This window comes from Galendromus occidentalis, unplaced genomic scaffold (genome assembly GCF_000255335.2).
Source record: "Galendromus occidentalis unplaced genomic scaffold, Mocc_1.1 scf7180000077477, whole genome shotgun sequence".
In the NCBI taxonomy this organism is placed as follows: domain Eukaryota; kingdom Metazoa; phylum Arthropoda; class Arachnida; order Mesostigmata; family Phytoseiidae; genus Galendromus; species Galendromus occidentalis.
Window position 1 is genome coordinate 1,949,467 of NW_003805465.1, and position 15,367 is coordinate 1,964,833.

Sequence of the window (15,367 nt, forward strand, 5' to 3'; positions counted from 1 at the left end):
GAGATTTCGACTCCATTCAAAACTCGATCAGGTTACCGGCGTACCGACCAAAGGCTGAAATATTCGCGGGATTCTCGTTTGCCTGCTCGCTGGCATGCTAGACATGTCTATTCTATTGTCTGTTGACTGAAGCGAGGGGCGATTTACAACGTTTTGTTCTAGCGAAGAGATGCCGAGAGCAAGGTATCGATCGATCTCTCTTCGCTGTTTTAGCGCAGGAGGAGAAGCAACACATAACACTGACTTCTCCTCCTCCTCCTTCTTCTTCTTCGTTCTGCTTTGTCGCAGCGTTCGTTTTGGTTGTCGTTGCCGTCGCCGCCATCGTCTCAGATAAGCGAAATCCGAGGCGATCTCCATGCTCATGCCCGCCCGCCTGCCCACCGAACAAGACCAGAGCATTGCTGTCGATGAATTGTCACGCGGACTGCGTCGCGCTCAAAGCGACCTCCGTCTCTCGCGGAGCCGATCGCTGCAGGATCCAGAACCATCGCCGCAGCAGCGAAGCCTATCTGTATCCGTTTCCCGTTCTCTCTCTCTTCCTTGGCGGTCGGTCACAGACTTCTCCAGGGACTAGGATCCCGGGCGATCAAATGAGAAACTTGTCTCAATCTTCTAGCGTCGCTCCGAAAGTCAGCGAAGATGAATCTCCACGAGAAAAGAGCGCTATCTCCCATAGTGTCCATCTGACCCGGAAAAAAAACAAGAGAAAAGAGCCGAATAAGAGACTTGGAACGGCTTCTGCTCTTAAGTGATGTAAACGCCACCATCTTCTGAAGAACTAAGACTCTCCTACCGTGAGAACTTTGGATCCTCAACAATGCCCGACAGTCTGGCTCTTTTGCCATTGCACAGTCTCGCACGTGGTCACCAGAATACACGTCATGACATTTGCAGTGGCGACAATTTCCATCGGGCACCGGTCTCCCATATTTTCCCAACTCGTTTGAGCATGTATCACGCGCTTATATTCGAAATAATTTGTGACTGCACCCATATTGAAGCGACGCCGACGTGAGACGTGAGATAGTGGACCCTTGTCGCTATCTTGGAATCTGCGCAGCTCGTCGTTGAAGAAAATCTGAGGAGGAGTCCCTACAGACCGAAACGCTTCCAAGTCTTCTATGAGGTTTCGTTTCTAAAATCCACTTGAACCCTTAAAGTTTGCTCGGGTAGAGAAATCCCCAACGATCTAGGGGTAGTCCATGAGGGTATGCCTGTAGCCGCCACAAGATCACCCCCTCACACCGCACCTGACTGTTCACTGTTAGGGGGGTGGATGATGCTCAGCGGTCCCCTCTGTACAAATCTATGCCTAGATTATGACACGGACCCCATCGAGGTTCCTTTACAAATTTATAGCCTGCACTTCGCGGCCCTCGGGGACACACATAGCTCGCTGTCCCATATGGCATCGCTTTATTAGAGAGCATTGTTCTTTTGAGCTAGCTACTCGCAGGCGAGCTCTCCCCCTTACGGTACGAAGAAACTCTTTAGAACTACCCCACATATGACCCTATCGATTCCTCCTTCCCCCTGCAGACCCACTTTTGAATTCAGAAATCTGCCAAATTCGAAGGTGTGTACAGACACATCACCGCTGATGTCCGCATCAAACCACGACGAATTTGACGAGTCATCGCCCTTCAAAACTCGACCCCACCCACCCACTCACACACTTCATCGCTAATACACTCGGAGACAAACAGACTCCTCCAACAGTATCCTCTGAATTCTCCTCCTAAGCGCTCCTGCCTCGGGCTACAGATGATTGTAACCGCAAATCGCTCGGAAACCTGCCCGATGGCAAGCTTGATCTAGGATACCTCCCGGAATTCCCGCCAGGATATTTTCGTCACCAAGGGACATGAAAACCTATTCGGGGATCTCGTTTCCAGTTATACGAACGGCGGGACGCTACCGCCATACATTTATCCAAGGCGGCTGAATTTTCGGGATTTGGGACAAATGGCCTCTCGACTGTTTAGGTTTTGAGTATCTGGTTCGTTGATGGAGCTCTCCGATGTCGTAGAAAAACTCGTGTGCTGTGCCGATGAAAATGAAGTGAACAACTAGTAGCTTTAGTCCTCAAATTTCTCCCACGCCGTAAGTTCAAGAATGGACCGGAGAATGAGAGGAACTTCGCCGTTCGTAGCTAAGGAGGGAGGCCCTCGCTGTACGATGCGGTTCGCTAGTCTTGGCGTCATTGGACAGTAACACCAGTCCCACGTCGGAAGAACTGTTCGTTCGGTCTCCGTCCGTCCCAAGACGTAAACACAGAAATTGTGTCTTCTGTTAAGATGAAATGCATAAAAACCACCGGCGTCATCACCGAAAGAAGAAGAAAAAAAATAACTTCGAGAATCCCGATTGACTGAGTGAGTCCAACCGGCTTAGAGACCGGAAGCCTCGCCTTTGCTCTTTCTTCCTTCACATAGCTTCGATTCGAGGCTCGTTCCCACAGCCTCCACAAGAGAACCGGGGCCGTAGTCGAGACCAACACCGGGCTCGAGCCCGGTGCGATGCCGAACCAGAGCGCGACAGTCGAAGAGGAGGACGGCTCCGACAGGACTAGCTTGCATAACCTTGCTTCACCGGAACCAGGCCACAGGTTCGTCGATCGTGAACGGATGCACAAGTGCTTAACGAATGAGAGGAGTCACGACGAGAATCGCTGAGCGCTGAGAATCTCGCAAAAAATGCCTCGATCGATAGTGCAACATCTCTGCGTCTCCAACGATTATTTTTCCAAGTCTCTCCGAATCCGCTCACCACAGAACGATAGAGGGACAATGCGAATCAGCACCTATCTATGAAGACCACGGCAAGGAGTCATAAAATCCTGATTCGTCTTTGATTCATCCTAACCAGCGAGTAAATGCAATAAATGCGCGCATCCCTGGCACATCCAAGCGAGGAAGACCCGTGCTTCGTAAGACCGATAAACAAACAAATCGTGACATGATGTAAAGCGAATGCATTCCAGCACAAACTTGCTTTTCGATGGTCGTCTCGATAAGAAAGAGCCTCATGGACCTAGTCGAGCCGAAATCGTCTGTTTTCAAAGTCGATCAGTGGGTCTGGGTCGAAGATTTTGCACAGGATGTTCTCGAAGCTGACTGACCGTTCGGCTGCCGGATGGACAGCGCTCGGTCCCGCTAGACCAACAGGTGGGATGCATCTCGACAGTCGACCAGATCGAAGGAGAGAATAACGGCGCGCTCCGAGTCGTCGAAGCGAGCTCGAAACCTCGCCGGAAGCTCCAGCAATGATGTGTGCTGAGCTAGCTCTCATAGTTCCCGCTCGAAATCCGCCGTAGCGCGCATCAATCAAGGGACAGGAGCTCCATTATATATCAAAATTAGGATATTGGGCATAAATGTTCTGTCGACCCTTCGAATCGATATCGCGCGAGATTCCTCTTCATGCCGTCCAGTCTGGGTGATGAAAACTGTAGAGGTAAGAGATGATATTGGGAAAAGAGGGAGGCTCCCGGCTCACGGAGAATGATTCCGGACGTCGCCTGACAGGGAAGCTTTCCCGAAAGGAACGGGCGATTAGCATATGACTCCTGCTGTGTACTACATGCAGATGAGTCTGTCGGAATCATCTGAGGGAACTGGAAGCATCTTCCGGAGCAGAGCACCCGGCCACAGCGTCTGCGAGGCACTGGGTTGACCAAGTACCACCCCACAGTATTAATAATTCCCTCGGCCGCACGATGCTGCTGCTGCTGTGAGGCGGACACGTCCAGGCGGACGGACGGTCGAGGCATATTTTGTGTGGAAGGGCGACGGAGACAGAAGTTTCTGCCTCTGGCTTTTCGGTAGCTAGCGGAGATTTGTCCGTTCCTCTTTATTCAAGAGATGGCGTCGCTGGACGACACCACGTACCGAATTTATGACTTCGCACTTCAGCTACAAGCGAGTAACAGCGTAACTCCCGAAACGAAGAACCCCTTCGTCTCTATGGCGCGCAGAGGAGCGGTCGTAGATCAGTAAGAAATATCTTCGCCTTACTTCCCACACTTGCCGCTCGATGTGGTTGCTGCATCATAAACTACTGAGGAGGCATCACGGTCGCCACGTGATATTCGAAATGAAAAATATTGAAAAGAAGAGAAGGGTATAACCATACTCCTCATGATTCAGTGACAGTGTATGAACGAACCCCTCTGTAAACTCCGAGGATGAGCGACAATGCGCTTCTCGACGTTTAAGCGAGCAGCGGCTAGCTCTCACTCCGCTCGTCTTCGGTTTTGTTTCTTTCGGAAGCGGCCACAGGAAACGACTGACACTACCGAGACAGACGAATCCGGCGAAGATGCTTCGGAGCAGATATACAACACTTCGACCAAACCATGACGATGACCCGCTGGATTTCGTTTCGTACTCATGACATCCACCTAAACGTAGTGGCGGATGAGTACTTTCGCCATCATTGGAGAGATGGTTTAGTTTCCTCGCTGGCTGCTATTTATATCTTCCTCTCAGGAACACAGCACCCGTAACTTATCGCAGTTGTATTTACGATAGCACCCGTCGCCGCTGAATCCACCAAACACCGTTTTTTTTCTGATTACCGATGCACCTTAGAACAGCATGGTTCCAGCACCTAATACTCTCACTCATCCGTGTTCGGCGGGGGGATTCCACTCAGTAGACAGAAAAATTGAGAGACTCGCTGAGCACTCTGTGGGGAAGGAACAAGGAACAACGATTCGGAAGTGCATAGGAGCGGCGGAGTTGCTTCTGCCGAATCGGGATAGAGAAGATAGAAATCGATGTCGTACTGATTTTCTCACGACTAGAAAGTCAGAGTTGCGATAGGATTCCTTTCATAGAAACATTCAAGGGAGCGAGCTGAGAAGCAAGGAGCTTGGGAGAGGGAGCTGGATAACTGAAATACGTCTCGAACAATATTCTCGAGGCAACGGTCTCGGTCTGAGTGAAATGCAGATCGAGTTTATCAAAGTCATATTTTCAGAGTCAGACAGATTTGTCTGTCGTGTGCTGGCCGGATAGTTGGATTTCCGATTGAATCACACAGAGGGATCACCCGCAACGCTGCTGTGGGCCCGAAGAAACAGAGTCTTCGGACGCAGCGAACAACACAAACAAGAGTCGTCACTGGGTGTTGAGTTTCTTTCCACGAGTTTATCGTAACGACGACTGTGGAGACGCGATCAAGGGAAAAATATGATCCAACGATTCGGACTTCCCCCATCATCTTTCGTCGATTTAGGGGGGAATCGATACGTTTCGGTGCAGTAAATTGAAACCGAGGGACCGCCAACGGCGCACCCGAAGTAGGTAAGCATCCGGTGGATTCACACAGTTTCATTGTATTCGCGCGCGGTTCTCGTTTTCGAGTTTTCTGAAGGAGGTGTAAAACGGGAGCTCAGAGCCGGGAGTCGTGACAGATTCGTCTGCGAGCTAATTCCGAATCCGAGTGAACGGGTTGAAAAGAGCAGGCTCCGACCGGCTCGCGAACACAGTCCCTACAGTGCAATAAACTCTTTTTGAGTAGCGGAAGTACTTCACGAGCATCTTCTAAAGAAGCGTCGGATCCAAACTCGCTCGATACGCGATTTGGGGGAGAGACGGTAGGTGAAGAACCCAAACAAAACAAAGTTTTTCAGCGCTTGATTTCGATCGAATTGTCGAGAGATTTACAGCTCCAGAAAGAGTTCAACAAACGGCCATTGTATCGATGCATAGCATGGGACATCGCCGGTTCTGTATGGGACCGATACTGAAAAGCTTGCGACATCATAAAGGTGTAAATCTGATTTTTCTTTCATCCTTTTCTCCACCGAATTTCGATCTCTATTGATGTCGTTTCCCGCTACAACCTAACGGTAAACACTGATACGGAGACGATCGTTCGCCTAATACCCTCAGATTGACTCACGACGAGATGACGAGAACCATGGCGGTGGTATTGTCGCTGAGCTTGACTGTTTCAGAAGGGAGGCGAGCGCTCGTTAGGTTCAGTATGGTTCCCATCCGGGCTATCTGATCCAAGAATGTGTCTAAGTTTTTCAGATTAAATATTTCACGAGTGTTTGTGTTTGGTGAAATTCGCGACCTCAACCGTAAAACATACGCCGACGAACAGCATTCGATCGAACGTAGTTTTTTATTGATGCCTATGAATGACCAGGGCTTCCTCGACGGGGTCGGTTAGGGATCGCAATCTTCCTCGTGGCTCTAAGCCTCACGCATACCTTCGGATCGCGGAGCTCGCTCCCCGTTCTGAGTCGATTCCCAGTGGGTCAGGCCTTTCCGAAACACTGAGAACCTTGTCGGCCTTGGTGTACTTTTTTTCGATACCCGGTTGACCCATTCCCTCGAATTCAATCGCAAGCGAACCTTTAAAAAGTCATTGAGATGCAAAGAATTTACGACTCCACCCCCGCAAGCAAACGACAATGCTATCTCTGCGCAATTGGGAATTAATTCCGCTCAGAACAACGGGAAGCATCTAGATTGCTGCATATAAATCGTTCAAATCGTTACATATCCGGACTGTAAAACAGAGTCAAAGGTTCCCGATACCATGGAGCGACCCATTGAGAAGCATACAGCGGTCTTTCGGTCGTCCCGGTCTCATATGTGGGCCGTTCGATTCGTACGGGTGAACTCGCCGTTTTCGACGGGCTCTCATCAGCACGGTCAAGGAGAATTTCACTCCGAGGCGACCCCCTCTCTCTTTCGAGAGTACCTAAGTAGATGCGGAATCCATCGATACTCTCAGGATGGAAGCGAAAAACAACGGATCAATAAATTTCACTAGCAGACCGTCGCTGTTTCTCCACATTCGAGCGGCATTCGATTTCTTCGCGTAAACCATCGCTCAACGAACGTAATTCCGTAAATGTCGCACTGACTGCTGACGAGCAAGAAAAACGAGTCAAGTGAAATTCCTGCATTCTTGACGCATGGTGCGGCTGCCGGGTCTATTCCTGTTGTTTTTTTCGTGTGTGCTTTCTCAATATCGTCCTGCGAAAATTCCGCGCACGTTCTTTGACAGCTCCATTTGCTGACGTGAATGACATCGGAGCACAGAGCTAATCAGATTTCCTCTGAACAGACCACGAAAGCGCTCGTAGCTTCATTTTGACGACTTCCCACTGAGGTGCGACGGGAGGGGGAAGCAGAAGAGTCAAAAAAGAGTAGACGGCCGAAAGTCGAAATATGTATGTATATGTATATCAATCCTCGGCGCCCATGGCGTCGTGAATTTCTCCGCAGCATCCTTATTTTTCGGGGCTTGTCAGTGTCGGAAGAAGAATTTCGCTATGAGAACACTGTCACTGATAGCCTCGAGCATCTTTCCATCCGATCGCGATACGGTGTTCAGAACTTTGTACGTGGTAGCGTCTGACAGGTCTGTAAAGCTCGGCCCGGGGACACCTGAGAGAGGAACTCCCCGTAAAGTCCCTCTGGGAAGAATCATAGCAAATCCAGGTGACGGGAATCGCGGACCTCGGCTTCAAAAGTTCTGTCTTGACCAGTTAGAATGGACAGCGTCCCTTATCGTCAAACCATCGGACGATAGCCGGAGAAATGACGACGGCAGAGAGGAAGAACCAACCATCCCCTAACTCAACAAGTTTAGCGGCAACTCAACGGAACACGAGAAAAACCAACAGCGACGTAAACCCCGAACGGGAAACAATGGTGGCTTACAGAGGCGCTCAGAGGAGCGTAATTAAAGTGTCCCCAAGAGCATAATGACTCATCATAATTAGAGAAGAGCATCTGATAGCGGTGATATCTGAAAATTAAATCATGTGAAATTCTTGCCCTGTGTTCCTCCACTTCAAGTGAAAAAGAGGGTGAGAAGACGCATCGTGATCATCACTAAAAGCTTCAGAGGCTGGAACCACCGAGTTTCACGGGACTCGTATAGCGCTGCGTCTTCTGTGAAGTCCTTCCTCGCTCGCGGAGCAGCGTCTCCGGAGATTCGGATTTGGCCCCAAAATCAAACAATACTCTTCGTGTACAACGCTATGATGCTTCTTTTTCCGCTTCTGCTCCTGCTTGGGAACTTCTCACTGCCGATGTGTATAGCGTCAACGAATTCGACGATGACGACGACGCCGCGCTGCTATCGTTGCCGAAAGGAGCGCCGAAAGCGGGACCAAATTCTGCGTAAGACAGGCAGGCAGGCATGGAGGCTGACTGAGTGACTGGCCGGCCAGCCAGCCGGTTTGCCGGCCGGCTTCTTGGCAAGGTAGACAGCAGGCATTCAGTTCGTCAGGTATTTTGAATCGGATCTCTACGGTGAATGTAAAACACAATGAGATGCAAAAACTCCACAAGAATGGATACCTGTCGATCGTCTTCGTCTAATCGAGGCTGCAGGAAATAAAACTGATCGCAGCCCGCTTCGCCAGGGACGATTCTGACGGGAATCGATCACGCTCATTACAGCGCGAGTCATGAATCACTCTCATCCCATTCTGTTTGCGCTCCGTTCGGCCATTTACTGCGCTCGAATCGGAAAACTTTGAGAATTATTGTTGGCCACAGTGAACGGAACCCTCACGCTCCCGCCCAGAGATCAAAAAGCCTATTTGCTTCTGTCAGGGGAAAGAAGAGTAGCCGTGAACAAATCTTCCCCGGCGAACACGCGGCGTCGAGCATCGGCAAAAGGGCAACCGACAAAACAGGCGGTCACAACAACGACAACTCACAAGAACAACTCACTTTGGACATTTGTCGAACTTGACGAAAAATTCTCGTATCCGCCGCTCTCGTGGCGCTTCAGGACAATGAAAGACGCGACACATATGAATTGTCCCCCGTATCTGAGAAGCTTCATGATTCCATAATTCATGATCGCTATTTTTCGTGCTGCATGATTCGGGTCAACTCATCGATTTCACGGTATTTTAAAATGTCAACGTTTTCCGGAGACATTAGCTGCCACATACATAGATGCTCCTTGAAATCCCATCGGGGAACAGGGGGAGCTCTGCAGTGTCGGTTGAACGAGGCTCGGCGATGTCGGGTCTCGACAGTCTGAGCGAACTTTTTGTTGATTAGGTGGAATACACTGCCGGAATACACCGCACGCCTTAGGTCGAGATTCCAGCGCTGAGCTGGTCGACCGGCTCACCGACCGACACACTGACTAGATATTCCTCCGTCTGCTTCAAATCATTAATTTTTGTTCGCCTTAGAAAAGTAATGACGAAGGCGTGCTCGTTGTTGATGTCGTCATCGTCGTCATCGACGAGATCATCACCGCAGACAACGGGGAGAGGAAAAGGTAAAGAAGGATCCAGTCGAACGCCTTAATGTAAACAGCTCTTGAGTTGATCGGAAAACCTAGCAACGAATACATAACCCACTCGTTCACTCCTCACAAGCCCTCATCAGGCTCTTTGTTCGTCTGTTTCAACTTGTTCTCTCCGTCATGAGTGTAGCCTAAATAATGCCCCGGGAAGCAAAAACTCCCCATCGGACGGCGGGCCCCGGTCGCGGCACGGAGTACCTTCGCGCGGCTAAGAAGGAAACAGTCGTGGGCTCACCGACGGAAGATCGAACCTTTCGTAAATCTCGGGTGTCGGGCACGGGCGGATCGGAGTGCATTCCGAGGACGCGAATGTGCGTTTATTCCGGAGTACCTGACTCATCGAGCGGTCGAGCGAAGAATCGATACATCGATCATACGGTCAATCATCCGAGACTTACAAGATTCAATGGACCACGGCGTGTTGATTAGAGCTGGGAACAGTCTGAGATTTGTTCCAGCTGTCATCGCCTAACTAAGTACGACTACATCGACGCAACGTAACTCTTCACGGTCGAACAGACGGCGACCTCATAACGACTCATTTCAACCCACATTGTTTTTTTATGTGTTTTGTGTATGTTCTATTATGCGGGATAAGAGCCAGAGCCCCTGATGCCAGACCTGAATATATTTTGATATTTTGGGGATATCCTGAACAATACGGGGATACCTATCTCGATTTCGCCGTTGAAATTCAAAGAGTCATAGCATCGCGAGAAAAATTGGCAGAAAATTGAATCTCTGGTCGAAGACGTCCGCATCGCTTGTAATTATATGTTCGAATTGAGCTTCGATTTTTCTCTGGCTTAACGACACTCAGGTTCAATCCGAGGCAACACGGGTAGACTCGCGGAGAGGGCCGAGCGGACGCAATCCGAAACCTCACTCACAATCAGCACAAAAGCACTGTTTCGCGTCAGGTATCGGGTAAGTCGCCGTGACACTTCAACAGCTGTCCGGATCGCCGTCAAACGCTCGAGGATCCTGTGTTTGACATCGACGCCCGTTATCGCTCACTTGGACGTCCGGGACAGAGCTGTCATCGTTTATAACCGAAAATAGAGACTGAAGGGACGAGCGAGCAGACCGACCGACCCCAACGATCGGACCCATTAGTTACAGATTCGCGACGTCGCCGTTGAAGACCAGAGAAACTTTTTGGAATATCCATCAATATAAAATCGATGGAGAATAAGACTTTGTTGATGTTTGACTCTGTTGTCTTTTCCCAACTATGAGCGGGCTCGGCGCGCCGAGCAGGCATCCAGCAGCAGCCGAAACCCTCAGCGTTCTCCGAGACTCGTAGAGATCTTGGAGTCTGGAGCATTAGAGATCAGAGCAAGAATTCCAAAGAGTTCAGCGAAAGAACAACAGCTCCAGACTGAAAAAACTCAAGTGCTCGGACCACCCGGACGCGCATGAGAGCAGACGAGCCCATTTTCGCGTACTGGGCCACTTCCGTACCAACTCAGAGGGTAACGGGGGAGGAATGAAGTGCTTCAAAAATATAGCGTCCGTCTACGAATGGGGGAACATACATTCTCTTCTACTGAGAATTTGTTTTGTGTACCCTTGAGCATTCAGCCCAGATGGAGCATTCAGCCTTCTTGTATCCACTAAGTCTGTCGATTACTGACCGATGCAGCAGGAGAGAAAAAGGCATGCGGACTTACGCTTGTGCATTCCACCGAATGTTCCCTGATCTTACTCTCTTCATTAGACAGTTTTTCATGTCTCGGCCAATCCGAGCTCGCTCCCGTGAAGTCCCAGGCGATTCCGCGCTCGCTCGCAATGGGATATAATGCGTATATGGCGGGACATTTCCGAGGGAGACAGACCATAGCGCACGAGGATCGACAGGAATCGACGGTCAATGAGAAGCAGGTAGTAGCAGCCCAATGAAAAGTTAGGGACAGACGGTATCTTCGATATCACAAAGCCCGATGCGTGGGAACATCTAGCTAGGTTCCGTGCTGTCGGGATGCCTCGGGAAGGACTGCACCCAAAACATGACTAATAACAAGCAAACCTAGTCAATCCAAGACCGGAGTGCCCTTTAGGGAAACGTCGGCACAATCAATCGAAAGGGATTCGGTGAACCGACGTTTCTCGCGCCTCTGGTTAGCCAATGTTTCTCCAGTGATACGGCGCAATCCATCATAATAAATTCCAATGAATCACCGGCGTGTGAAGAGAATACCACGACAATGAGCACAATTTCTCTGACTTGACTTTCCGTGGCGCGTATTCCTCGTCGTTCGCACGAATTTCTGACGCATTGTACATGACGTTCATTCACACTACCCGGTGAATCGATTTTGCGCCCCCTTTGTTGGTCTACTGAGACGATACCGGATAGTTTGTGGGGTTCAACTAACTAGTTACCGAGCTAAAACTCACCGTCCACCGATGGTATATCGGCACACTTAAAGCGACTTGCTGATCGATTCTGTTGGTCTTGCTGCCGAAGCCGCGGAACACGTCCGACGTCGTTTCGCCTAAAGTGCAGTTTCCTATGGAAGAACAATAAGTCGATTAGTGAATGGTTTATTCTGATAATTCCGAGTTAGCCGATTTCACTGTCGAGGAACACTTACGATATTCCGGCGTGGCGTTCCGTCGGAACTCTTGGAGGCAAACCCGAAAATAGGTATTGCATAGTGAGTTGATGGGACATTTTCCGTATCTGTCCGCTGATCCTGCAATAAAGGAAGTTCAGTTCGAGTTTCCAGGTAGGGTCCCCCCTCAGGATATCGTTCCTGTCGCGGACGGTGCGTAGATTAACCGCCACAGCTCAACCAGGAGCGTGCAACACGCGACTTAGGCCCTGCTCGGAGTATATTAGCACGCGCTTGAAGCATGTACACTTTTCACGCCTGCGGAATAAGTAGGACGTCGCGGATCGGATCGTCCGTGCGCGTTTTCTTAACGAGGCGCGCGCTATCGAACAAGTTCGAAGTCCGCGCTTGCCTTTGAGTGACTAGGCCCGATGCCAAGGGAGCAATTAGGAACTCTTTTTCTGAACGCACAATGGGACAATAGAATGTCTACACACGGGCTATGCCGTCGAGTTCCTGATCGTGCATTGGAGTATTCTTAAATTTAATTCATTCGCTCCGAAATTCGTCATCTGTTCAAGCTGATACTTTTTTCCCCATTCCTCGGCAATTTCCGCAGTGATACGCCTTTCCCGAAAATATTTCACGGAAAATTTCGCCCATGGAAGGCTCTTAACTGCGTGAGCGTACGGCACACTCATCGGTGGAATCGACGGTCGTCAAACTCGGACTTACCTTCGCAACACGTCCCATTGTATATCGTCGGGTTGAGATGCGACAGATCTGTGATGAGCACTTCGAACACGGACGTCTGGTCCCTCGATGCTGTCGCGAAGACGATCAGCGTCGACAGAAGACACAATCGACTGAGTATGCGAGTACACTTATGCATTATAACGCCGTCGTCTCTGTCGCTCGTTCTTTCGATAGGAGAACCGTTTCTAGAGATCCTAGCAAAGTCCCTGCTTGTCTCAGATCAGCGAACGTAAGGCACCATCTCCCGCGGGATTACCATCGAAACTTTTAGGCGAAACAGAACGTATTAATCCTCGTTGCTGTTCAGAGTTGCACAGAGCTGAAGATTTGCACAAAGTCATAAGTCATTCACAGCACCATGAATTATAATCTCAGCCGCGGAAACCGCTCCGTTAAATCCATAATGATCACTTTGATTAGCACAGCGAGAGTGGAATCTTTTTGAGAACGATCAGTCTCTCAGGAGCACTGTCGAAGTTTCGTTTTGCGCGATCTCCGCGCGAACCACTTTTGCTCGAAACTTTTGACACGGACCGGCCCGGCACAAGAGAGAAACTGACTCGACACTGTTTATGATCGGACACACGTGGAAAGAGCGTGTAGTGACTCGGAGAGGGTTTCTTCGTCGGTCTGTCAATCTTCCTTTTTACTGGTTGAGTGGCTGGCTGGCTGGCAGGCAGGCCGGCCTGCGGCTGTTTGGCTTGCTCGACGAAAGGGAGTCTTCTACTACAATCCCTGTACCAGAGACGAGAGCTGCCGCAGCGTTGAGCCAGCCAACCAGCGAGCATCGCGATCGCGAAGAGCGAGCCACCTCACTCGCTTTGGGAGGTACGATCTTTGAAGAAAAAACCGGGGGTGGTACAGTGGAGCGAGCGATGAGAGATCACTGGTTAACTCGTTGCCTTTCCTCCCTGCTTTCGCAGAATGACCACGGATGACGAAAGACTGATCATGAGCCGTCTAGGTTGCTAGTGTTTCGGCAAAATATCTTAACGCTGTTTAGCGGCGCAGGAGGACTAATGAGATCAAGAAAGACCGCTCAGCTCCCGGAGAATGCTGAGAGAACTCGAAAGAAGTCTCCCGAAGACGGATCAAGTGAATAGTCCGTCCCGCGTCGAAATTAAATAAGTCTCGGCCCTTGAAGTTGAGCTCGCGCACTGCCGAGACTTGTACGGACGTGCCCGTTACTTACTCATGAGCGCGCGAGCTCTGCGTACACGACGCCAGCGTATAGTTTCCGTGAAATTGGGATCATTTCGCTCCCGATATGGGAGGAGATCTCGCCTGCGCGGGTGTCTCCTGGCAGAATACTATATGAACCATTCCATTGTCGAAATGAATGGTTTCATTATTGAATCGGGCTCCGTCGTTCCCTGCGGCCGACGCCGACGGTCACTTGACGACGGATGGAAGTTCGCGCTCGCAACCTGCCGGATGATATCGGGGAGGATGGAAACCCTGAGAGGAAACGGGATCCGAGCTCGATGCAGCCACCCGGGAGCAGTCTCTAGACGCGCGGGAGTATTTCTGGAATGCGTTGCGACGCTCCTAGATAAGTGGTCAGCCGCGAGCTGTCAACATGGTTCGAAACGCTTGTGAGGAATCAGAATATTCGGTAGAGAGGGTTCAGTCTTGAGGGATCGGATCCGAATATTGCACGGAGGCCATGTGTGAAGAGATATCGTCTTCGTATGCCTCTGCTCGGGGAGCCACGGTTTCGCCTCCTTCATTTAACGCGAATGTAGTGAGCTCAGAATCGGTGGCGTGCCGTTGGTCTACGGGGCCCGGGAAACGAGCTCAAATTTACGCTGGTTCCGAGAGTTTTGCTCAAGTCCTGAAAGATATCACTCAACAGTCCCCATGCAGGAGAGTTTCGGGATGGAACTCGATACAGGGGGTCTCATCCATCCAGCGAATTATCGGGCTTCCTAGCGATAGTAAATGGGGATGATATCCTCCTGGACTGCCGGGGCCCACCCCCAGCGTGAGTTAGTGCTTACAATCCACAATTTACGGAATTCGACGACTCCAATCATTATACATCGTCACCGAGTAACTTCGGGAAAATGGATGTCATGATAAAAGTGAGTATCGTGTCTCGTCTTTCTCCATCGAAAACCCATGCTCCCATTTTTGAAAGCTCCAGGGATCGACTTTTGAGATTTTCAAGCTTCTTGCAAACAGCTAGTACCAGGAAAGAGCTTTTCGACGCGACACAGTGGTCTCTGCGAAAGCTGGCGGATGCTCATGCTCGGTTCCGAAAACCTACTACTAGATCATCGATTCTTGATACTGTTCATAAGTGAGTAGCCCCCGGCGCTAGCACCGAGGTGTTAAAAAATAATGAGTGATTCCCGTGAACGCAGCTCTCCGCTAGAGAAGGACTCGGTTTTAGGGTCGTCAGTTCCGCGTTGAGCTCGGCCATCCCATTCGTTAGCAGAGTCTACTCGAGATTTTCGTGGAGTCGCAAAGCGTGATGCAATGACCTGTCTTCCCTAATTGAACGGACATGAGATCTGCTTGGAGAAGCTCGAGAGTGAAGTCCGCTCAGGTGAATGAAAGTGAACTTCGTGGGCTGGGTCACACCAAATGATGCGATAATCCCGTCAAGCCTTCCTCGCAGTGACCGAGACCCTCATTATCATGTCGAAGTCAGTCTCGAGGACTTACTCAGCATGCGCGACGGGTGCTAAGCGACTTGAATGATTATTGGAAACAGTAGGGTGGTGAGAAGATTCAACATACCT

The 15,367-nt window shown here is 50.3% G+C and overlaps 1 protein-coding gene across 1 annotated transcript in view; it reads right to left on the bottom strand.

The window, feature by feature from the left end:
• Positions 1-12,756, bottom strand: part of LOC100909370 (protein jagged-1) — a 42,508-nt gene extending 29,752 nt beyond the window's left edge. Inside the window, exons 1-3 of the mRNA XM_018640245.1 lie at positions 12,600-12,756; positions 11,904-12,005; positions 11,707-11,819 (exon numbers count right to left, since the gene is read on the bottom strand). Coding sequence (XP_018495761.1) covers positions 11,707-11,819; positions 11,904-12,005; positions 12,600-12,756 — 372 coding nt within the window. The remainder of the gene's footprint in view (positions 1-11,706; positions 11,820-11,903; positions 12,006-12,599) is intronic.
• Between the last annotated feature and the right edge of the window lie 2,611 nt (positions 12,757-15,367).